General features: G+C 35.6%; 1 protein-coding gene across 6 annotated transcripts; it reads left to right on the top strand.

Annotated features, from left to right (window-relative positions):
• Positions 1-1,152: 1,152 nt before the first annotated feature.
• Positions 1,153-24,910, top strand: POLI (DNA polymerase iota). Of its 6 annotated transcripts, none has more exons than XM_082641614.1 (10): positions 1,153-1,455; positions 3,112-3,234; positions 5,245-5,409; positions 9,510-9,662; positions 11,821-12,057; positions 12,870-13,048; positions 13,878-13,969; positions 16,256-16,386; positions 20,641-20,846; positions 22,766-24,910. In XM_082641614.1, the coding sequence occupies exons 1-10, from the start codon at positions 1,377-1,379 to the stop codon at positions 23,579-23,581; spliced, it is 2,181 nt and encodes a 726-aa protein (XP_082497740.1). In that variant the 5' UTR covers positions 1,153-1,376; the 3' UTR covers positions 23,582-24,910. The 6 variants fall into 6 exon arrangements, with proteins under 6 accessions (XP_082497740.1, XP_082497742.1, XP_082497741.1 ...); XM_082641615.1 differs by having other exon boundaries at positions 1,154-1,416; positions 22,766-24,909; XM_082641611.1 differs by having other exon boundaries at positions 1,358-1,511; positions 22,766-24,909.
• Positions 24,911-26,378: the final 1,468 nt, after the last annotated feature.

Here is a 26,378-nt window from a genome sequence, read left to right on the forward strand (position 1 = left end):
CTTATAAAGGAACTGTTTTAATCTGCCATAGTTTTTCCCTGGTTTGTATCATTTTCAACGTGGAGGAATTGAAACAAAATACCTTAGTTGTCTACAAGTAATTGGACCCTTGATGATAGCCAAAAGAGGCACTTAATTCAAAAGTACTTTATCTAGACTTATCAAATAGCAATCGCAAAGAAAGCAGGATAGCTTTAAATTGGTGTCTTAGATCCCATACTGGAGAGTTTGAAGGAACTGGTCCAGATGTCTAAGAGTAAAATACCCAAAGAGGAAGACCTGGTCTCCAAACCACAGATCCCCAGCTCTGCCTGTTATTCCTTCTTTATGGATGCATCAGCATGTCCTTTAATGGGTTTCTCAAAGTTTTCACAACCTATTTATGAAAAAGTCCTGTAAAAAATCAAAATACTTTTGTGTGTGTGTGTATATATATATATATATATATATATATTCATTCACACACACACGCACAGAAATTTCCAAATGTTCTCTGTTGGAAGAAACACACACACACAGGCACAAAAGTCATCTTAACAGAAAGCAAAGAGAATGAACATTTATTGAGCACCTTCTAACCTTCCATGTCCCAGGTGTTTTATATTCATTGGAATATTAAAGCGTACGTTAGTTTTCATTCGTACATTTAATCCCAATACACACAAGACCTTTTTTTTTTTTTTTTTTAAACAGTGGAGAAACAGGTTCAGAGCAGTTATTTAACCTGCCCAAAGTCACAGTTAGCAAGTTGGAGGGTCTGGATTGAGAATTTTACCGGACTCCAAAGCTCATGTATCAAAATCCTATTCAGTTTAAATGATTAAAAATTCAGGGGTCCAATCTGTCACAGTATCTTTGAATCAAACACCAAACAAACAAAACGCAAACTTTAACATACTTGCTAATCATATTAGTTTACATGGTCGCCTTGCTGTCACCATAATTTCCATCCTTTCCCCCAACTCCATCAGCATAAATCATTCAGCGTCTAAGGGTTAGCAATTCTGCTAACAGTTGATCAGGAGAACAGGCTGGCTTCTAAGTAAAGATAAACAGTTAAAATTTGTGGTGTGGGACTCAATCCGAAGACCTTAAGAAAAAAATGAGCTGTTTGGTACGGCAATCTCTCATTCACTGCCGGGCGGGCGGGAACCCCCGCACGCTGGTCCGGAGGATTCCCAGCCGGCGAGTCCTTCGGAGCAGCCCGCGGGTCGGCGCAGACCGCGCAGGCGCCAGCCCGGAGCGGCTTCCCTGGAGACCGGGCGGAAGCGGTCGGAAGCTGCCCTGCGGTTGGCCGTTGGGGCGGGACGCAGAAGCAGGGGGTGGAGCCCGAGGAAGAAGGCGACCGCGACGAGGAAGAGGACGCGGCTCGGGCCATGGAGCGGGCTGAGGCGGGGGCAGCCGGTAGCTCTCCGGGTGCGCTGGGGCCTGAGGAGCCCGGCGGCCTCCCTTGGTGTAAATGAGCAGCGCGGGGCGGGAGGACTCCCGGGGTAGTGGCGGCGGCCGTTGGGGTGCGACCGTCCCGCCCGGCTCGGGTCCTTTCGTCTTCCCGGCTCCGCTGAGAGAGCTGCCCTTCGCTGCCCGGTGTTTTGAGGCCAAGATCCCGAGAGGGATTTTTTTGACCAGTAGGAGTAGGGTGGGCGCGTCAGTTGGTTAATCGAGGTTGCATTTGTAATCCCTCAAACAGCCCAGTGAAAACGGAAGAGTCCCCGGCCGCCTAAAGGTTGCAGAAGCGGGGGAACTTGTCGCCCGTTTGGCAAAGGTTGGGGCCCGGGCTCAGCCCAGACGGGAAGGGACGGCTCCGCTCGGAACCGGGGACGAGGCACGTCTGCAGTGGCCGCCTCTCCGGTGACCCACTTCCAACCTCTGGACCCTACTTTGCAGCGCGCCAACCCCCGGGCCTGGGGCCAAGGCTCTCCTTCCCTGCCTCCTAGACCCCCGCCCCCTTTTTTAAAAACTTAAATTTTGTAATAATTTTAGATTTACAGAGAGATGCACAGATAGCTTTTCGTAACTTTAATATCTTACATCACCATGATACATTTGTCAAAACTAAGAAAGTAACATTGGCATACTATTAATGAAAGGACAAGCTTTATTCAGATTTTACCAGTTTTTTTCCACTTAATTTTTTTCTGTCCGGGCTCCAAACCAGAAAACCACATTGCATTTAACCTGCCTTGTTTTTTTTTTTTTTTTTTTTTTTTTTTTTTTTTTGCGGTACGCGGGCCTCTCACTGCTGTGGCCTCTCCCGTTGCGGAGCACAGGCTCCGGACGCGCAGGCTCAGCGGCCATGGCTCAGGGGCCTAACCGCTCCGCGGCATGTGGGATCTTCCCGGACCGGGGCACGAACCTGTGTCCCCTGCATCGGCAGGCGGACTCTCAACCACTGCGCCACCAGGGGAGCCCCCTGCCTTGTTTTTAACTGGTGTTAAGCGCTGGAATCTCCTCTGTCTTATCCCTCTGCCCCTTGCCTCAAGACATGAACCACTTTTTAAAATCCAGGAAATATTTACTCTGTCTTTCAATGTAGCAAGTATTTATTGGTAGTCTATTATATGCCAGGCTCTGTTTTAAGTATTGAGTATTCAGCATTGAACCAGCTAATCTTGATCTCATATGGGAGCTAAATGTAGTCCATTGGGACCCATAGGTTCCGTCTTGTGCTGCTTTGTATTTCAGATTATTTTTTTAGTTTAAGGACATGCCACTTAGAATACCTTTTAAGTTGGTTGAAAGATCAGTGTTTAAACTTTTCTGCCCCTTGCAACTTACTCTAAATGTTCCCATAAACTTCCAAGTCCTAGGATTACCTCTTGCAATCTTCCATTATTGATAAAGTTTTTTCCTTAAATTTATTACTATCCTGAGAAAAATATAGTATACAAAGAAATAGTAAGTAAACAGGACTGAAGACTCTACTGTGGGTGGAGTTTCTCTCATGTCTGTAATTTTTAGATGCTTTGACACGTGATAAATCCAGGAAAAAAACTTTAAAAATCACTCTGCATTCTTCTTTCTCAGTTGCCATGTTTTAAGGGGCTGGCAGTTGCTCAGAGGAGATAAACAGCCTGAATGTATTTTTATATTTCTTTGCATATTGTGCCGCAGTCCATGATCAAGTGGTGCCAGCAGGAAGTTCTTCATCTAGAGTCATAGTACATGTGGATCTGGATTGCTTTTACGCACAAGTAGAAATGATCTCAAATCCAGAACTAAAGGGCAAACCTTTAGGTAATTCTGGAGTTTGATACTATTTTCTTTGTGTAATAGGATTCATTATTTATTATGTTTATTATATTATGATTTATTAATTTATTAATAAATGTTGGAAGCAGTTCTATGATGCTTTATAGACAGTAATCTTTGCTTCACTTCAGGTGTAAACTTTATAATCGTTTAATAAATGGTGAACGTGACACAAGTAGTATAGTTAACCAAACGGATGAACAGAGAGACCATGATAAACTTTTAGTCTTTTTCTCAATGTTTGGAATTTTACAACCGTCTTATCTTAAGAACAATCTCTTATTAATTTTAATGGAAGTTGTCATCTGTTCTCCCACTTTGAAATTAACTCTTGAATTGTGTAATATTCGACAAAATAGTTGGATTTTGAACAGAACCCAAAATGTTAAGGCATACAGTACAAGCTTTCCATAAAATAATAAGTATCTTTTAAAATAAAAGGCAAAGAGAAGTTTTACATTGGGGATTTACTTACTATTATGTTGGCTTTTAAAAAAAAAACTTTCTTTTTTTTATTATATCTTAAATTGGGAAAGTAATTTAAATTTCTAAAAATTTCTTTTATGCATGTAGTAAGGATTTATCTTTCAGTAAAAGCATAAAGAGCAATTTTGGTTCACCTGCTGCTTCCCTCTGGTGTCTATTTTGGTTTTGATAAGTCCCCAGTTCAGCTCAGCCTAGTTGATTTACTAAGGAACAGAGGGATGACTGATGACTAGTTTTTGGTATGCCAAGGTCAGTCTAGGATCTTTAAAATTAAGGCTGTCAAGGAGTTAGGATTAGGGGACCTCAATTTTCTTCTGAAGGCATTTCTAACTAGTAGCATGGTAACAAGATGTTCTGTAAGTAATGATTAGTAAAAAGGTATTGTGTAATTAAGATGCAGGAATGAATGATTACCAGGAAGTGAGGGATATAATGCTGAAAGTTTCTAGGAGAAAGCAGCATAGTCTTCCGTTTATACTCAGCAGATATATGACTGCTTAACTTGGGCTGGTGACATAATGGTGAGTCCATTAATCCTGCATTAAAAGACTGCTTTTTTAGTTAAGGAAGTTACTAATCTGATTTTTTACATAGTTCACTGGTGAATCGTAAATTATTACTTTTGACTCAGTGCTTCTATTTTTGAGCATAATCTGATATATCAAAAATGTATGAAATAATGTTTCTTTGCCTTGTTTATAGTATCAACATTTTAGAAACAAAATGTCTTACATTAGGGGAATGGACATAACCTTTTTTTCCCATCTACATATTTGTGTTTTACATATTTTAGATGAACGTTACTTTAATAATGGTAAACAAGTAGTCAACTTGTGTAAAGAGAAAAGCAAATAATTTTAGCAATTTTAAGCTACCGGAAAACTAAAATTTTTAAAGTCTGTAGATGATCATAACTTAATCATTTTGATAAGGAGGGGGCTCATAATGCCACCTCACTGTCTATAATCTTTTCTGAAGATTACTATGAAGAACAGTTCAATAATTAGAACACTGATTGGGGGAGATCCCTAGTAATTGCTGTAGGTTGGCACTTGTAACAGAACATTGCTTTATATTCATTGGAAAGTTACTCAGGAGACAAGTTAGGTTTTCTAGCAGCAACCGGTAGTTAATTGTACTCAGTTATTTTCATCTGCTTTATTTTTTGGTAAAACATGGCCTAGAGTTATATATAAAGTTATATAGAGTTAATTCAATGTAACTTAATTTGGTTTTGTATTGTTTGAAAAAAATCCTCGAAGGATTTTATTTGTATCTTTTTGCAGAAGACTTCATAGAATTGCTTGTTTGTGGTAATTTTTGTTAAATTGTACTTCATAGAGCTTTGATGAATGGAGGCTGTATTTTTTAACTGAGAGCTTTTTATTCTTATCAAAACAGATGATATTACAACTTACAATTATAATATGGAATAAGTAAATTATATTTTAATTTTTAATCCTGCTCATAAAATATTTATTTTTCTCATAAAATATTTATTTCTTATAGGGGTTCAGCAGAAATGTTTGGTGGTTACCTGCAACTATGAAGCTAGGAAACTTGGAGTTAAGAAACTTATGAATGTCAGAGATGCAAAAGAAAAGTGTCCACAGCTAGTATTAGTTAATGGAGAAGATTTGACTCGTTACAGAGAGATGTCATATAAGGTTACAGGTACGTTACAGGTACAGATTATGGGCAATACACTTTCAGCATTAATTTTTATATAGGATGCCTGTTAACTACATGAATCTTTTAATAAATGTAAAATGCATAAGTCAGTTTCCTTTTATTTTGGGGCTTTCCCATTTAAAACAAATTTATATGAGAATGACTTAATATATTATGAGTAATGGTGACAAAAATGTATAGTTGGAAGGAATTTGAACTCTGTCACACTGATGTTTACATAAATATGAGAAAATGTAAAATAATTTTTAAGTGAGAAAATGGGAGAAGGTAAACCAAAAAGAACCAGATATTTTAAATTATAAGTTTAAATGCCAAGTTTAAATAAACTATGAAGAAATATGCTGTACTCTAATGCACTAATGGTAGTTGAGAGAGGCTTCTGTAATGTTTGATTAACATAATTAAAAACCAATTTGTTAGGAAGTATTAGCAAAGATAAGGAGTATATTTTTTCTTAGATTTTATGTATATATTAAATATTTCAGTGTAGATAAACTCCCCCTTACTAAGGTTTGGGTTTGAATCTTAGTGTTTTAATAAATTACAGGAAAAATGAAACCATGTGTTGTACTGGCATATGGCAAATATATACAGTTTTAAAATGTATAAGGATCAGCTTTTTATTTATCTTGTTTGTTATTGTTTTAGTAAATTCCTTTTTTTTTTTTTTTTTTTTTTGTGGTACGCGGGCCTCTCACTGTTGTGGCCTCTCCCGTTGCGGAGCACAGGCTCTGGACGTGCAGGCTCAGCAGCCATGGCTCACGGGCTCAGCCGCTCCACGGCATGTGGGATCTTCCCAGACTGGGGCACGAACCTGTGTCCCCTGCATCGGCAGGTGGACTCTCAACCACTGCGCCACCAGGGAAGCCCTGCTATTGTTTTTGTTTTGTTCTTTGGTTATTTGTAGCAGTTTTCAGATGAAAGCATTAAATATAATAAATATAATATCCAAGAGCTCTTAGGAATTAACAAGAAAAAGAAACTTAAGAAAAATGGACAAAGGATATGAATAGGCAATTAACAAAAAGAACAAATTCAACAATGTGGAAAAAGAATGCTCAAATTCATTAGTACCAAAAATAAGAATGTGAGAAAAAGTAGAAACAAAGTATTACAGCCTTTTCAAGAAAGCAATCTAGAAACATGTTTTGAAATTAAAGATACCTATTATATTCTTTAACCCAATAATACCACTGCTGGGGATTTATCTAATAGAACTAAAATAATGTATATGTACAAAAATGTTTCTTGTGGCATGGTTCATAATTGCTAAAAATATAGAATGAAAACAATTGCTCACCAGGATGAGAATGGCTAAATAACCTAAGACTTCTCTATGATAGAATATTATATGGCCATTAAAAAGAATGCATTGGTGCTGTACTGTTTGACTCATAGAGATTGCCTTGTTGAGTGAGTAAAAGGCAAGATGCAAAAACCAGTATCAGGTTTTTCCATATGTGTAAAACAATGACCCAAACCCCTTCCGCCACATATGTGTATATGGCTGTGTGTGAATAGACAATGTGCACAATTATGTGTGTGTATCTGAATATTCAGAAGTTAATTTTTACTGTACATAGAAGAGATGATATAATACAGACAGTGTGCATCTTGCCTTTGTTCTTGGTGATCTTTCATCTCATTCATATAGCTCTTCCTCATTCTTTTTAGTGCCTGCACAGTATTCTGTTGTATTTTGTCCCAAACTTATTTAACCATTCCTTTACTGATATGAAGACAGTATGTCCCACTTTATGCCCATTGTCCCTACGTAATTATTAATAGCACCTCCTTTTATTCAAAAGATATCTTGTAAATTATGTGGTTTCCCTGATAGTGAGGGATTATCTCTCTGTTACCAACTTTTTGCTCTTACAAATATATGCTTCAGTAGACATTTTCATACAGGAATTTTCACATACTTTCATGAAGATATCCTTAAAGTAAGTTCCTAAAGTTTAATTGCTAGATCAAAGATAATTTGTATTAGAAATACTGCTATATGTTGCACTTGAGGTTGTCCCAACATATTGCTAGTATGTATGACAGTATTAGATATTCATAAAGATTTTGCCTATAGGTAGAAAAAATAGTAAATCATTGTTTTGATTTGCATTTCTCTATAAGTAAGTGTGAGCATTTTTTCATGTATTTTTGGTCATTTATATATGTTTTCTGTGAATGGCCTTTTCACTTGGGCCCGTTTTTATTTAGATTGCTCCTCTCTTTTCTGATTGGTTTGTGTCATTGTTTGGGGAAGTTAAGGAAATTAGCCCTTTGATGGCCGTGTGTTATAAATATATTTCCAATTTGTGTTTCATCTTTTTTACTTTTCCAATTTGTGTTTTGTCTGGCATTATGGTGTCAGACTTATCAGTCTTTCTCTTATGATTTCTGTGCCACTGCAACTCTTCACAGTGAAAATATCTACTGGAAATTCAATGAGTAAATCTCAGTTTTTATGCTGATTCTTAACTTATAAAGTAGTATCTTGAAAGAATTAAAAATGCACTAATATAATAACAATAAATATTCTAAGTATGATTTATGCATCGATAAAATGTTATTTTGTTAATTTTTTTCATGGTATTTTCTGAGTTGAAATAGGAACATAGCCTAACAGTCCTACACTGAATTTATTTCAGACCAATTTATGATGTATAACCTTATTGTTTACTTCATATTTTTATTCTACAGTATTACATTTTTGTCTAGATAGTTTTTTCTCTAATTATAGCTCCTCTCTTTGGCCTTGTGTAATCATATGTTTAATAAATGCCTCTTGTTTATGGAGTCGACAAGTTGACAGCAAAAAAGAGGTTAACTTCAGGAATGGATAAGTGATTTATTCCTATGACCTAGTAATAGAACCAATATAATCAATCAATATTCAGCGATCCACCAGCTTTGTGCATGATTTTGTACTTAACTTGCTTTTCTCCTTAGCACTTAACTTGTTCTTTGTTTTTTATATAGTATTGTTTTGATAAACTTTTATTTTCTACCTGTTACTGCTGGACATCAGGTATTTACTTTTGGGGAAGAAAAGCAGAAATTGATGAGGGAAATTCAAAAGAATCCTTTTATATGGTCAGACACCTTGTCAGTTTTTCCTCAGAGTAGATATATAGTTTTCTCTAGGTAGGTTGAAAGTGATTTTTGGTGGTCACCAGATCACACTGTTGTCTTTATTAATTGTTTTCTCCTGCTGTTATCAGTGTTGGCATCAATAAAACAGAGCTTTCATATTATAGGACTTTAAGAACCTATGCATTTTTATATAATAAGAGGCTAATAATTTGTTTTCTGCCATCCAGCTGGTATCATAGGTGATTTAGAGAGAAGTGAAAATTCTTCTTAATGATTTCAAATTATTAGTTTTAATCCTAAAAATGAGAATTGGTAAGTCTTTTTGAACTTATTTCAAATCTTGGTTCAGCTCGATTTAGTAAACATTTGAGTTACGGACTAGGCATTCTGTTAGAGGCTGGGCATTCAAATACATGTAAGTCATGGTCCATCTCTGCCCTTAGGAATGTGCTAGAGGGTGACTAATCAAAAAGTATTGCATTGTAGTATATTTTGAAAATTAAGTAACTTTTCTCTTTGGATTAGTATTAACTGGAAATTTAAAATTTTATTTTGTTTTGCCTTTTTAAAATTCTTATGAAAAACATAGCTAGAATATATTATTACTTGTTTTTACTTTTCTAAGCAGACTATAATTTATTCTTTGACCTACTGCTTCAAGATCATAATTAACTATAAGCATTGATGTTTAATGTAGTACAGATAGAGAAATTATAGGTATAGGAGATTGAGAAATTTATTGCTATGAGTATCTGCCCAGGAAATGTTATTTTTGGACTTCTTTTGTTGGAAAATACTGCCTTTACTCAGAATGTGGTACAGAAAAAAAAATCCCAGTTAACTGAGGACTTTATTAAAGATATTATGGGACTGTGAATATATGTAAAACCTTTAACAACATACTTTGTTATTTTTTAAGTATAAAAGAGGTAAATCTATTCTAGTTACAACTTCAGTTACATCTGTGCTCCAATGTTATTTTAATTTAGAGTTGTTGGAAGAATTTAGTCCAGTTGTTGAGAGACTCGGATTTGATGAAAATTTTGTGGATCTAACAGAAATGGTTGAGAAGAGACTAGAGCAGCTTCAAAGTGATGAACCCTCAGCACTGACAGTGTCGGGTCATGTATACGGTAATCAGTGTAAGTGGGTTCTTATTCATTCTATTTAGTAACTAGAAGTATCTACATTTCTTAATGTTCAGTCAGTTCAGAGAGTCGATTATGTCTTTCTGAAAGTATTCTGGCTTTTGTTGGATATATTAGCCATATTTCAGCAGTCTAAGATGATTAGAATCAGGTATTGCTAGTCCATATTAAATAGGCAGAAAATTGTATTTTGATGACATTTAGCTCAGTGCTTTGCGCACTTTTCATTTCTCTGACACAGTCCTGTATTACGGTTTTTATTTTATTTTTTGGCTGCATTGCATCTTTGTCGCTGTGCGCAGGCTTTCTCTAGTTGTGAGTGGGGCTACTCTTTGTTGCGGTGCACGGACTTCTCATTGCGGTGGCTTCTCTTGTTGTGGAGCACGGGCTCTAGGTGCATAGGCTTCAGTAGTTGTGGCACGCGGGCTCAGTAGTTGTGGCTTGCGGGCTCTAGAGTGCAGGCTCAGTAGTTGTGGTGCACGGGCTTAGTTGCTCTGTGGTCTGTGGGATCTTCCTGGACCGGGGATCGAACCCGTGTTCCCTGCATTGGCAGGCCGATTCTTAACCACTGCGCCACTAGGGAAGTCCCTGTGTTATCGTTTTTCAAAGAGGATGACACGTTAGGTCATCCTTAAGTTACAGGAGTTGGCTTTTTAGAGAAATTTTTGATTTTCTTAAAACCATTTTTAAGCAAAATTTTAGGTAGACTAAATTTGCCTTTGCTGCCTCTTTGCTTGTTCACTTCTATTCTCCAAAGGCATCAAGACCCTCCCAAGATAGCCCTTGTGGAAGCTTGTCCAGGCCCACCTGCCATCTTTTGCAAGCTCATATTTAATCAGTTCAAATAATCTTTGCCAACTCTTAGCAAGAAAACAGAATGGTTCCTCTCCTTCACGTATTAAAGTATGAATGACTGATGGTATTTCCAGGGGTATTTGCATTTGAAGATAAGCTGCAATCAACTCTACTGAATATCTAATTAGGCTTTCAAACATCTTGTGACTGCTGGTGACTTCCAACTCATACCACGTAGACGGCAAGCTACGCTGCTTTTCTCTACGACTTGTCCTGATGTACTTGCTCACAGGTCTCAGCCAGCACGTGCTTCCTCTTGTTCTCCTTTTGTGAGTGCTGGTGGATCAATCTTCAGTCATTATCCACCTCCCTGATATTCAAGGAGAAAAGAAGTAGAGCTACCATTCTGTCTTGGAAGAAGATAGGAAGCTTTCATGTGTCTTTTGTACCTGTGCTCTTTTGTCACTTACGAGGTCTGGGTAGCAAGAAGGTTCCAAATGTGTTTCTGTATAATTTTTAAAGCAAACTTAGATTCTATTTGTTAGAACATATTACAGAGAGCTAGGTCTTATGTCCTAAAATATCTAATTCTTCCTGAATTCTTCTTTCTCCTCCACATAAGACTGTGTTAAAAAATTTTTTTAAACCTACAGAAAAGTTGACAGAAGGGTACAATGAGAACAGTCAGTATGCCCTTCCTTGTAGATACTCCCGTTGTTATCATTTTGCCACATTTGCTTTATCTTGCTGTTTATTGACTGGTTGATAGATTGTGAGCCACTATTACAGACATCATAACACTTGAAAGGTAAATACTCCTGAGGATAAAGACTGTCTCATATAACTCTAGTGTCATTTTCACACCTAAGGAAATTTGTTTCTATATAATTTCCCTATACTTTTAATAAAAGATCTCTTAAACTATATACAAATCCAAAATTGTTTTTAATAGCACATACCACTAGTGTGTAAAGTTTAGATTCAGATCTTTAAAGCTGTAATGTTAGCTTTATCATTAATGTAACACTTTTACTTTTATGCTTACTTCCAGATAAACATGAGTAAAAGTTCTACTAATGTCTGTCGGAATTTTTTATGAGATCAATTTTCGTAATCTGTTAATCATTCAGCATTCCCAGTATGCATTTGCTATCACAGGCCTTGGAATTCACTTGTGGTAGTTACTTTACAGAATTCCTGTGAAGGACAAGAGAGATTAGTTAAGTGTGTAGCAGTATGGTGGTAGGGAAGGGGGGTTGGATATAGATTAAGCCCTTTATCTTTTTAAAACTCATTTGTTAAAAAGAAAATTAAAATTTGTGATGGTGACTTTTAACAACATTGGCTGTTTTTATAGCTATAAACCTGCATGACATCTTGCACATCAGACTACTTATTGGATCTCAGATTGCAGCTGAGATGCGGGAAGCCATGTATAACCAGTTGGGTCTCACAGGCTGTGCCGGAGTGGCTTCTAATAAATTATTGGCAAAATTAGTGTCTGGCATCTTTAAACCAAATCAGCAAACACTCTTACTACCTGAAAGTTCTCAAGATCTCATTCATAGTTTGAACCACATAAAGGAAATGCCTGGTAAGACAAATATATTTGAAAAATATATATTGGTTTTATTGTATTTCTTTAAGTTTAAAAATTACAGCTACGTGTAATTAATTCTTAGAGCCTGTGAACTTGGCTCTTGGTGAAAACCAAAAAACCTGACGTTTTCTGGAGGGAATCTATATTAGGAATCTATATATATGAAAGTATTTTCCTAGTTTTACCTACTTTTGTATAGTTTGAATATGATCATGAAAGTTATAACCTGGAAGCGTATGGTCCTTTATCACAGCATTAATTTTTTTCCTGTGATAAAGTATGACTGAGTTTTAGTGCAAGAACTTTGTCATAGGAGTTTCGCTAATGAGAAGATTTGTTTGTTTGCTTTCTGGATCGAAGTTGTATTTGGGATGGTTACTACCTCCAGATGTAAATGTGTGGTATTGTGTATAGAAATCAGTCAAGTTAGCTAATAATTAGCAAATGGTAATGAATTTTAATTGCTCTAGTGACAGTCTTTCTTTACATGAATAATAACTATGATTCTTCAATACTTCCACATTGTTATGTAACAGGTGGTAAAATTTTCATTTTATCAATATCAAGACAGCATTTATTGGTTGTCTCCTTATTCATTATATTATACTACGGTTGTTAGGTTTTCAAGGTGGTTCATAACTCAGAGGCCTTGAGCAGAACAACAACCTAATTTTTAATAAAGTTTGATCTTAGCAAAATACCAATTATGGTATCAAAAGACGTGGTTGATATCTTTATAATATTTTAATTAGCTAATTTTAAAGAGAAAAACTATTGTAACACCGTATGCATCTCTTTTTGCTTAGGTATTGGCTATAAAACTACTAAACGTCTGGAAGCACTGGGTATCAGTAGTGTGCGTGATCTTCAAACCTTTTCATCCAAAATATTAGAAAGGGAATTAGGAATTTCAGTTGCTCAGCGTATCCAGAAGCTCAGTTTTGGAGAGGATAACTCTCCTGTGACACCCTCAGGACCTCCTCAGGTATGTGGCGGTGATGTTCATTTTAATTGAATACTGGTTGTCACATTATTTGAGGTAAAGATTTCTAGTTTTACTACTGTGTTCTTACTATTCTAATTTGCTTTTTAGGTTAGTACATGATCCCTTTCCTATGAGAAGGCTATTTATTATAGTAGATTAATAAATATTCTTAAATTGAATCTAAGAATTAGTATTTAAGTCTCAAGTTAGCCACTGTGATTGAACACTACTTAATTTTAATAGCCTATATTGTATACAGGAGGCAAAATATTTTAATTTTTAAAAATCTTGTTTTCAGAGTAGTGTAATGGTTTAGGAAATGGAGAAAGGTATAATCACCCAGATAACATTGATTAATTTTTTTCCTGAGGGATAATAATATATACATTATCTCATTTAATCTTCACAGTGAATCTTCCAGGTAGGTAGTACTATAGTTTGTTCATACCTTTTCCCCCCTCCCTTACTCCCTCTTTCTCCCATTATTTTTTTAAGATGAAGATACTGTACTTTAGAAAGGTTAAATAACTTGCCCAAGGTTAAACTCAGATTCAAGTCCTAGGAGATTAAGAGCCTCACTGTAATTGTACAAGAAAGCGTGGCATTGGTACTAGAGCTTTGTAATTTTCTTGACTTCCAGTGCACTTTCTAGTGGAGTACAATAACTTGCAGATAAAAAGATTTAATATAAAAGTGAACTAAATGGCTCAAACTAAGTACATGAGGTAAGTTAGTAAAGAATGTGTTGAACATTTATTTGACATATACACTGATAATTGGATATGTTTGTTTGGGTTTTTATTAATCCTTATTTGTGCTTCTTTGGTAGTCCTTTAGTGAGGAAGATTCATTCAAAAAATGTTCATCAGAAGTTGAAGCTAAAAATAAGATTGAAGAACTACTTGCTAGTCTTTTGAACAGGTGATTTTTCCATTTTGCCATATCATCTTATAGATTCTGTGTATAGTACATGGAAAGAATACTTGATGTTCTATCTTGGAACTTACCGATTAACTGGAGACTAAACATGCAAAGATAGATCATTATAAAGTAACAGATGTTTTTAACTAAACTTAATTCATCTACTTCCATTGGTCTTAATTTTAGTAACATTGTGGTTTACTGTGGATCTTAAGCTGCTGATCATTAACCTAAGGGAGTTGTATGGGTATCTCTAGAATCACGGCACCTATAAACTTTGTGATGATTGAGGATAGGAAATTGATGGAGAAAGCAGAGGAACCCTTTTATCTCCTGTGCCTCAGACCATGTGAAAGAAAATGGAGTCAGATGAAGGAATAGCTTAATGGGATTATGTGTGAGCAGTGAGAGTGATTGTGGGTATGTGCAGGGTTACTGGCCTATAAATACATAAAGAGTGTCAATTGGGATTATGAGTATACAAATAGCATTGCATAAAATGAACAAGACATTGAGTTTTCTGATGCTCCTTTGCCATCATATATCTATTTCTCAGTACTCCGTTTCTTTTCCTCCCATTTCTTTGATTTCTCAAAGTGAGGTGTCAGGGGTCTAACAGTTCTGGGTAGGCGTGCTTCTGTAATGATGCTAGGATGGCTAATGTGACTAGAGAAGATGGTTTTTGGATGACTGTAACTCTCAGAAAACTGATAGAGTGAAATTTCCTTCAACTTTGCAGTCATGCAACATGCATTGCAATCCCATGTCTTGAGCATGGCCGCGCAGCTCATCATTTGCTGCATGCAACTGTCTGGCTATATGACCCAGCTTCAGTGATATGACTCAGGCTGAGCCTGTGACTATGCTAGTGAAACTGGGTTATCTGCTTTGTTTCAGCTAAATATAAGACTACTGTGAAATGCCTGGTCACTGGAAAAAGTTGTGCACATAGAGAAACCACAAGAAGTATACATTTTATAGGTTCTCTTATTTGAAGCATCAACCCAGAAATGAATCTAGATGCTCTAAACCTGTGAAATAACTATTAACCATTTCTCCTTATCTCTGCTTGGCATTCCCTTTTCTACATAGTGGCCCCTTATATCAGTGACTGAGTTGTATAATGCCATCTAAGTAACTGGCAAAAAAAAAAATTGTGCATGTGTGTGAATGTTCTCAAGCATATAATGATTAATACTATAGATATGTAAGAGGTATAAAATCATACATCTAGGCACTGGTCCATTAATCCATTCTCTAGGCACTGGTCTTAAGATTGCTTAGGGTATAACCTTTTTCTAGTATGTCTTAATTAGTTATAGGAACCAAATTACACTCTTTGAGTTGCATATTAACTTAATAGAACTGGAAGATATTTAAACTAGTAACATGTTTACAGGAACCATTTAAGATATTATCTTAATAAAGCAGCAGTCAAGAAGTTTTGTGATAAAGCAATAAGAAAAAAATTGTTTACTACAAAAATCCAAATTTTCTAATTCAAAATCAATTTGAGTATATTTAATAATACTTGTATTTTATGTTTGTGACACATATAGAAAGGAAAATGTTATTCTTTGATGACATTTGTTTTCTCTAGTAATTAGATTTTCTACTTTATAAGTGGATTTTCCATGTCATTAAAAGTTTTGTTTTCAACACTAAAACCAAGATTATTTGGATGGAACACTTTTTAAGATGCATGGACAAGTACTTACCTTCCTAAATATAGTGTATAATTAATCTTTCACATTATTTCTCTAAAGCCATATAATGGTGATATTACTGACTCCCTTGGATCTATTTGAGGAGTGCTTTTTGACAGAAATAATCTCATTAAATTTTTTTTTCTTTTTGTAATCTTATTTTTTTTACATGTGTAAAACATTGTCATTTTTTTGTATATTTGCTTCTGTCAGTAAATGATTCTCTGTTTCTTAAATTTCCTGCTGATTTTAATATGTTGCTTTTAGTTACGTTTTGGACTTAGATTGTAAAATGTCTTATTATTATATCTTATCTCTGTTCTTTTTCTGATAGCAATCAATTCTGCATGAGGCCTGAGAGCCTTATTTAAGTTTCAGAGCTTTATTATGTAGACTTTGTGAGGTTTGCTTGGACTGTTCAGGGACCTTTATTGCCTACTGCCTAATTATCAACTGTATTTAAAATTGTTACAGTTACTAAATCTGGCACCTTTAGGTAAATGAGGTATATTGGACCATTAAAAAAACTTTAGATAATACTTTTTCTAATTCCTTGTTTCCTCTTTCTCTTGATTTTTAGAGTCTGCCAAGATGGAAGGAAGCCACATACAGTAAGATTAATAATCCGTCGGTATTCATCTGAGAAGCACTATAGCCGTGAGAGTCGTCAGTGCCCAATTCCATCCCACATAATTCAGAAGTTAGGGACAGGTAATGGACTAATTTTCTGATAATTTAATTGGCAGGTCGAACTCTTAAAAAAACAAACTTTGAGTTAGAAATATGATCCATAGATGGGTAGTCTTCACAGGGAGTTTTGGGTATCCAGTTGTTTTCCATGTGGGTATCCAGTTGTTCCACAGAATTTGTTGAAAAGAATGTTCTCTCCTCTTTGAATAGCCATAGCACCATTGTCAAAAACTAATTGACTGTAAATGTAAGGGTTTATTTTTGACCTTCTTATTCCATTGATCTATATGTTTATCCTTATACCAGTTCTATCCTGCCTTGATACTTTGTTGTAAGTTTTGAAATTAGGTAGTGTAAGTTCTCTAGCTTTGTTCTTTTATGAATAAGAATTTGATTTCTTTATTTGTTATAAGTTTATTCTGATTTTCTATTCATTTTGAGTCAGTTTTGGTCATTTGTATCTTCTAGGAATGTATGCATTTCATCCAAGTTGTCTAATTTGTTGTCATGAAGTTGTTAATATTCCCTTATAATCCTAATTTTTGTAGGGTCTATAGTGATGTCCTCTCTTTCATTCTTGATTTTGGTAGTTTGTGTATTCTTTTTTTTTTTTTTCCCTTGGTCATTCTAGCAAAGGTTTATCAGTTTGTTAATCTTTTCCAAGATTCAACTTTTGGTGTCATTGATTTCTCAATTGTCTTTCTACTTTCTATTTCATTTATTTCTGCTCTGATCTTTGTTATTTCCTTCTTTCTGCTTGCTTTAGGTTTAATTTGCCTTTCCACTCCTGGTTTCTTAAGATGGAAGCTTACATTATTTATTTTATACTTACCTTCTTTTCTAATAATTCAAGTTTAAAGTTATACATTTCCTTCTAAGCAGTGCTTTAGCTGCATTCCATAAATTTTGTTGTGTTTCTTTTTCATTAACGCTAAAGTAGTTTCTAATATCCATTGTGATTTCCTCCTTGACCCTTAAACTTATTTAGAAATTTGCTGTTTAATTTCCAAATATTTGATTATTTTTCAAATTTCTTTTTGTTGCTGATTTCCATTTTGATTTTAGTTGATCAGAGAACATACTTAAAGTAACTTCAATCCTTTTACATATATTGTGCCTTATTTTGTTGCCTAGCATATGGTCTACCCTGGAGAATGTTCCATTTGCATTTGAAAAGAAGAGTTGAGCAACACCATTCTACTTAACTCAAATTTATGGACTACTTCTCCAAAATCGCATTTTTGAATGACAGTTTATCTGGATATATAACCCTTTACTGGTTTCTTTCTATACTTTGAATACAGTATTCCATTGCTTTCTGCTTTTCATTATTTTTGATGAGGAGGCAGCTGTTAATAGCTTAATCAGGAGAGATTCCTGTTAATAGTTCCAATCAAGAGAGAATAACCACACAGAAATCTGAACAGGGAAAGTTTCAAAGAATTACTAAATTATGATAGGGGAGTGACCATAAAGATATAAAGCTACTCTAAGAGGTACCTGAGGGCTAAGGAAAAGTATCCAAGGAAGGGCAAACTTGGAAAAGAGAGTCCTCTTACCCCTCAAGGAGAAGGTGTGGTTGCAGAACACTAAATGGTAGAGAAATCCTTTGAGTTACCTGGCCCAGAGCTGGTCCATAGTTATTGGGCAAAGAGAATACCACGCTCTGATCTACAGATGAGCTGAGGCTGATTGGTGGGTGCACAGGAGGTGTTGGGATGTTGGGAGTTTGCTCACCGGCAGGGCAGCGCACGAGCTGGGGTATGCAGGTGTCCATGTTGGGAGGGCTTCTGTTAACAATCCTCCAGGATGTGGGCAAGCTGAGACTGGTAGGTGTTTATGCTGAAGGAATCTTCATTCTTCTGCTAGTGCAAAGGTGGAGGGTATGGTGTCTGCATAGGAAGAGCTGGAGGAAGCAACTTTCTGTGGCATATGCAAGTCAAGCCTATTAGGTGGGTATGCAGGAATAGTCAGGGTGCTGTTTATGGCACAGGCCTGGTATGTGCAGTGTTTGAGTTGCTAGTGCCATGGTAACATGGTCACTAGGCTTGGACTGGGGCTGGAGGTTGCTGAGGGACTGAGCGTTCCACAAACATGTGGTATGGCACAGCACTATTGGATATTTCCACACATATGTACTGCACACAGACCATGTTATGGGAGCAAGAAAAGGTAAATGACAGTACATTGGAACCAGGAGGAGAAACACCCTTTCTCCTTTAATGGTCCTCCAGTTCTCCCTACTGACAAAACTTAACAGTTGAGTTCAATGTAAAAAAAATTTTAGAGTCCAACACATTATCACACAGCAGTTACTGAAGGGTGATTTGTAGCTGAGAGGCAATAAATTGTTACCAGGCACAGTTGTATTGTTGTTCTCCTTTATGTGATGAGTTATTTACCTCTCTTTTTCAGCAGTTTGACTATGGTATATCTAAGTGGTTTTGTGTGTGTGTGTGTGTGTGTGTGTGTGTGTGTGTGTGTGTGTTTATCCTAGTTGGGATTTATTGAGATTCTTAATTCTGTAGACTAAATTTTTAAATGAAATATGGCGAGTTTGGGGCTCTTATTTCTTCAAATATTCTCTCTTCTTTTTCTTTCCTTTCCTTCTGGGACTCTCATTGCACATATGATGGTATGCTTGATAATAATGTCCTATAGGTGTGTGCAATTCTATTCATTTTCCTTCAGACTTTTTTTCTTCTTTATCAGGTTAGGTAATTTCTTTTGAGCTGTATTCAAGTTCTCTGATTCATCTGTCACCTCAAAACTGTTGTTACACATCTAGTGATTTTGTTGTTGTTGTTTTGGTTACTATACTTTATAACTCTAGAATTTCCATTTGTTTTGTTTTGTTTGATTCTGTTTCTTTATTAAGACTCCCTCTTTTTTGGTAGTGGTTATTATATCTTACTTTAATTCCTTAAAATGATCTTCTTTCTTTGAAAATATCTATAAGAGCAACTTTGAAGTCTTTGCTAAATTGAACTTAAAGTCAGTTTCTATTGACTGCTTTTTCTGCCTAAGTATGAATCACATTCCTGTTTTTTTTTTTTTGGTATGTATTATAATGTTTTGTTGAAAATTGGACTAGATAACGTACTCTAGAAACTCTGGATTTGGATTTTTTTTCCCTGTGGGCTTTTTTTTCCTTTTCTTTCTTTGTAACCTGTCTGGACTTAAGCTACCTCCCCTGTGATGTGTTGCCCCTGATCTCTCTGCTTAACTTTTTATCTTTCTTTTTAATTTAAATTTAAATTTTTAATTTTGTCTTCTTAGGAGATTACCCTGTGTCTGCATAGTTTGGTGGTTAGACAATAATTGGTCAAAGGTTTGCTCAAATACTACAGCCTGGAAGGCTTTCATTTTCTGTCAGCAGACAAGTGCTTGGGTTGGAGAGCACTTTCAAAATTTAGGCCTTTTTCAAATCTGCCTTGGCCTTTATTTTCGGCTCGTCCTTCTTGCATCTCCCCTGGTATGCTTGCTGCCATTCTGGTGAGAGACGTGTGGAAAGCTTGGCTCCTCTCTGTGTGTGCAGCTCTCAGTCAGCTGGGGTTGTGAGGAGAGCTTATCTAGTCCCTCTGTGGTTCTCTCATTTTCAGATCTCCTGGTTAAGTTTATGGCTGGTCCACTGATCTTTCACTCATCCCAACCACAGTTGCAACCTCAGGCTCAAGAGCTATGTGATTTCCTTTGTTTCCTACCAAGTTTGTTCATTTTTCTGGCAACACTGCTGGGTGTGGGCTTTTGCCCTCTACCTCAAATCAGGTCAGTCCTTTCTGGCAGCAAAGCTTCCGGCTTTCACAGCCAGCCTCATCCTGGTAAAACTACTATACAAACTGCACTGTGTAAATGGGGATACAAGCAACTCCAACCAATAAGGCTGCTGTCCCCACTTCATTACCTAAGTTCCAGCAGCTTTTCATAAATCAGTGCTTCTCACTTCATTTGCCTTTGGTTCATTCCAGAATCTCAGAATGATTATTTTTGACCATTTTGTTCAGTTTTATTTTAATTTTATGGGGAGATTTTCTGACCTCATCATTCTCCCATAACTAAAAGTTCCATATTTCAAATCTTCTGAAAACTTTAACTCATTTGGCAGTTGGTGTTAATGTTGAGATGTCCCAGTTCAGTAAATAATGTCAAGATGTCCCAATGATATCTATTTAGGATTTTAACTTCTTAATCTAAGCAATATAAATTAGATTAAGCTCTTAATATCAATTATGATATAATGTGTTTAGATATTGTCTTCTTAAACATTTTATTTAGGAAATTATGATGTGATGACCCCAATGGTTGATGTACTTATGAAACTTTTTCGAAATATGGTGAATGTGAAGATGCCATTTCATCTTACCCTTTTAAGTGTGTGCTTCTGCAACCTTAAAGCCCTAAATACTGCTAAGAAAGGGACTATTGATTATTATTTAACACCATCATTATCAACAACTTCACGCTCTGGCAAGCACAGTTTTGTAAGTACACTGTTACTAGATTTGTATGGTTAAATTTAGAGATATAAATTTGTGTTTAACTGATATAATTTAGAGATTCTTTTGGGTGATATTTTAATGACTTACTTATAATAGTGCCTTTCATATTATGGTTTCTAGCCTTAAGTATATTGTACTGTGATCTAAGAATAAAACAAAAACATCGCTGGATAAAAGAGAAAACCTTGATAGAAGTTCTCTGTTTTGGAACTGTTAAAACATTTATAACAGTATATAGGAATGTGATGATTAGCTCATATGAAAATATTTTCAAATACTGGAAATCTAATCTTGTCAATTTATACATAAGCTACAAGTGACAGCCCCCCCAGATGTCTTTGTTCAAATATTTAAATTTTCTTCGTTTTGAAATTACATAAAATTCTGGTAGTAATATTGATAGAATATGACTCCTCATTTTACAATTGTAGAAATTAAGAGTGTGGCAATAGAGAGGCAGAGGCTAGTCATATTTTCACATGACTAAAAGAAAATGCAAACTTTTGTTTACCAAATGCTTTAAAATATAATCATCTTTTACTAAATTGTTTATGCCTACAGTTAACTCTTAATTTTATTTTCTTTATGTATCTGTATATTTTATTTATTATTTATTTTTGGCTGCATTGGGTCTTCGTTGTTCCACGCGGGCTTTCTCTAGTTGTAGCGAGCGGGGGCCGCTCTTCGTTGTGGTGCGCAGGCTTCTCATTGCAGTGGCTCCTCTTGTTGCAGAGCATGGGCTCTAGGTGCGTGGGCTTCAGTAGTTGTGGCACATGGGCTCAGTAGTTGTGGCTCATGGGCTTAGTTGCTCTGCTGCAGTGGGACCTTCCTGGACCAGGGATCGAACTCATGTCCCCTGCATTGGCAGGCAGATTCTTAACCACTGCGCCAGCAGGGAAGTCCAACTCTTAATTTTAAATGTTTTTATTATTTTATTTTTATTGTTTAATCAGTCATTATAATTTTAGTAATATTTTCATTTACATTTAAGCTTATAAGGAGAACAGAATAGTGTTGTGGAAATACGGAATTAGTGCCCTCTTCAAATTACTTTTTTTCAGTGACCCTTTTTATTCTGTTTATTAACTGACATTTAAAAAGATGTTTACTTTTTACTTTTTAATCAGTCTGTAGAATGAGAATTAAAGGTCTTTCATTCACAGTAGTATTAGAGAGTAAACATAAGTGAAAGTACCTTGTACATGTCTGGCACACAGTTTGTGCTCAATAAAAACAGTGACCCAAATCTCTTCTCCTTTTACTTTTTGGAAGTTACTAATGTGTTGATGTTTCCTGAATTGTATTTGACTATCTGTACATTTTTATGGTGCTTGAAAGCAGAGGGAAAATTAGGCAAATTAAAATGGAAGGTGTTTTAAAATTTTTATTTCATGTAAATATTGAATAGTGTTACATCTTAATAATGATACTGGGTTTTTACTGTAGAAGTATTTTTTTTTTCTGTTAAATGTTACACTTCAAAATAGGGAATTTTAGAAAACCAGCCCTTGATGCTATCTGGGCATATACATATATTTTAGATACCCTTGGTGAATCATTTTATTTTTATAGGCCACCAGTCTTTTTATTCACAGAATTGGAAGTTTGAATACATGATTGTTAAGGTCCTTTTCAGGTTTCCAGTACATACCTACTTTCTAGCTCAGTGCTTTCTAGGAAGGAAGCCGTCTTCCTGGAATAGTGAGTAAAGATCCACACAGTTGTGTGACTAATTGTGGTGGATTGATCATTTCTAGTTGTTTGGAACTGGCCAAAAGGATTGAAGTTATGGAGTAGGACAGAAACATGTTGGTCGGATAATAGCTACAATCACACTTCAACAGCATGAATGTTTAAAAGATACCAGTTATCTAAATTTTTCTGTTATCCTTGTATTCTAGAAAATGAAAGACACTCATATGGAGGAGTTTTCTAAAGACAAGGAAACAAATTGGGATTTTCTACCAACTGGAAGAATTGAAAGAACTGGGGAGTCTCCACCAGATACTACAGGTTTTTCTAAAGAAAAAGACAGTAATGAATTTCCACTCTCCTCACTTCCTGAGGGTATTGACCAAGAGGTCTTTAAGCAGCTTCCAGTAGATATTCAAGAAGAAATCCTTTCTGGAAAATCTAGAGAAAAAGTTCAAGGGAAAGGAAGTTTGAGCTGTCCATTACATGCTTCTAGAGGAGTATTATCTTTCTTTTCTACAAAACAAAGGCAAGCTGGTTCCTTAAATCCTAGGGATCATTTATCCAATACCAAACAGATATCCTCTGTATCTCCCTGTGAACCAGGAACATCAGGCTTAAATAGCAGTAGTTCCTCTTATGTGTCTAACCAAAAGGATTATTCACATTATATAGACAGTAACTTAAAAGATGAACTAATGAGTCAAGGACCTCAAGAGTCTCAAGGATTCCACTTTTCAAAAACAGACCCTGCTGTATCTGTTTTCCATTCATTTCCAAATGTGCAGAGTGAGCAACTTTTTTCCAAAAACTGCACTACAGACAGCCATAAACAACCGATGGCAACAGTCTTTATTAATGAAGGACTTACAGAAAATAGAGAGCAAGATTCTACCAAAGAGAAAATTACTTTTCCTTCTGACATTGATCCTGAAGTTTTCTATGAACTACCAGAAGAGGTACAAAAAGAACTGTTGGCCGATTGGAAGAGAACAGGATCAGATTTCCACACTGAACATAAATAAGCATGCTCAGAAAAAAGGGAAAGACGGTTTTTCTCAGATTAACAGTTTATTAAGCTCTTCTAAATTAAACACTAATACTTTCAATAATGTAGAAACACAATATAAAATGTTCCAAATAAAGCAAATATAGTTATGGGAAGTAAATTCTGGCACAAAGCATAAAAATATTCATAACAGAAATAATGTAAAATATTACCTTCCTCTTATTTCTAAAGCTATTTTATATTGCTCTTCAATAAAAAGAATATTATGGTCAGCATTAGTACATTTTCCATTCATTGTGGAAACATTGGGAGGAAGATATCTATGACTGTACATAAAAAATAGAGTGGCCAAATCATTGGTATGCTGTACCAAAGAGCAGGTTTTTTCTGTGAACTATGGAGTTGCTCAAGAAGTTCACCTCATTAGGAAATAGCTATAAGAAATTCTATTGCCAGCTAACCTGCTAAAAATGTATGTCTTTGACTGAAGTACTATGTACCATTCGATAAGTTGATTTAAAAAAAATACCAAAGCAGTGTATATTCAATTAATGATTCTTAGTATACTTAGAACCTACCACAATGCCTGGCATACAGAGGGTGCTCAGTTAAGTATTGAACGAATGAGTTGTGTGGCAGAGGCCCAGCGGGGAATTGGGCTGGGGAGTGTATTTGTTGTAAAGAACTAGAAGGAACTCTCCATACAAGTTGATTAAGGGAAGGATGACACTAGAAATTCAAAGTGATAGGTCTTTAAGAATGTCAGATAATGGAAGAAGTCCATTTCCTCTGGCCAGTCTGTAGGGTCTAAAAACAATGGATTAGGTGTGTTTTAATCTTCTCTACAATTTTGTAGATGAAGATTTGGAGATGAGATTAAGGATATCATACCCACAACAAATATACACAGTGACTAAAGTGATGGGTATCCTATTTCTCCCATTGTTGTTGCATTCCCCTTTTGCCTTCCAGATTAAGAATCAGATATAAGCTTGTGGACATTTTATAATTTGCAAGACATAGAGGATGTTTCTAGAAGACACCAAAGTGTGGGTCAGCACTGGATTGGAGTAGGTCTGTTCTCAAGTTTATATCCTTTCCAGATATAAGAAAGAAAGGATGATAAAAATAAAGTGTACAAACATGAATAAAAGTTGTTTAAAAATAGTTTCTTCCTGGTGAGGACTTTTAATTAGTTTTAGATTTCTTGACATCTGAAAATTCCCTAACTATCAAGGATTTTTAACAGGGAGTTGGGGTTATCAAAAACAATAACCTGGAGCAAGAATATCAGAAATTATTTACCATGCAAATATTTAGTGCTTAGGATCAAAGACTATAGAATTTTCTACATGCAGTATTCTGGTAAGGTAGTTAAAATTCATATGAAGGAGTATATTACTTTTTTAGATAATACATTTTTACAAAGTTTCTAATAATCCTTGTAATTGTTTCAGCCAGAAATCATTGGACAACTGGAAAGTTAGAAAAAAAAAAGGTTAAGAAAAGTAAACAGTTTGGGACAGTTTAAAAAGAGAAAATAAAGTAGTAAAAAGTACACTTTCTTAAGTGAGAATGCAAGGGGTATATCCCCGCTCTGCTATTTATTTATTCTGTGGCCTTAAGTTGGTATTTCAACATCTTTGTGCCTCAGCGTCTGACTTTTTAGATCATCTTTTATCTCTATCTACTTTTAATAAAATAATCTCTTTTTTCTTTGGTGTTCTACAGGTTTACTGTAATGTTTGGAGATGTGAATTTCTTTTTATTCTTGGTGTATGCTGGCTTTCTGATTCTTTCAATTCATTTTAGTTCTGTTAAATTTTTAGCCACTCTTCAAATATTGCTTCTCTATTCTTCTAGGACTCTGATTGCACAAATGATGGACTTTCTTACTCTATCATGTCCTTTAATCTTTCATATTTTTCATCATCTTGTTTATCTGTGCTGCATTTTGGTTAATTTCATCAGCTCTGTGTCTTATTTAGTAATTCATTTTTCAGCAATGTCTGATCGATTTAAAAACACTAATGATGGTTTTAATGTCAATAATTATATTCTTCATTTTATTCTTTTTCTAATCTTCCTGTTTATTCATTATAGTCTCTTGTAAGTTCATTTCTAATTTTAAAATTTTCATAAATATTTCATATTCTATTTCTGATCATTTCAGTATTTTAAGTCTTGTAAGTCTAATTTTTTGTGTGTACCATTGTGTACTAAATACTGTTGTGTACTACTTTGGCTTGTTTTCTTTAGTGTATGGCTAAGCTAAATCTGGGGGAAAACAAAGGACCTAAATTGTGTATGCTTTCCTTCAGATGTGATTTTGCATTTGCTTCCAGCGAGGCAATTCCAAACCCATTGGCACCACTGTAGCCCTGGCAAGGTTCCTGACTGAATGCAGTTTGTCTTTGTCTTATTTTCAGCACTCAGACAAGTTTGCTTCTTGCCTGATACTTCCTGCTCATTTCCTGCTTTTGTTTCAGCTCAATTTTTTTTTCCCCTTGTGTGAGTGTAGAGGGATGGGACCTGGAAATTTCTCTTATATAGCACAACCCAGCAATGAATTAAATCGTTTGTTTTCTTCAGAATCTAGTGTTTTGTATTGGGAGAACACTTAAGAGTATCTGTCCCACCATAGTGCAGAAGTGCAAGTCTGTTTGGATTTACTTTTTCCATCTTATTTTGTGCTTTCTATTTTTTTCTTTTTCTATGCTATGCTTCTTTCCCATCCTTATCCCTTTCCTGGTCTTCCTTTTGGCTTGGTTGAATTTTCTATTTTCTTTCTACTGATTTGAAATTTAAACATT

Source organism: Mesoplodon mirus (genome assembly GCF_964341445.2).
Source record: "Mesoplodon mirus genome assembly, chromosome: 13".
NCBI lineage: Eukaryota > Metazoa > Chordata > Mammalia > Artiodactyla > Ziphiidae > Mesoplodon > Mesoplodon mirus.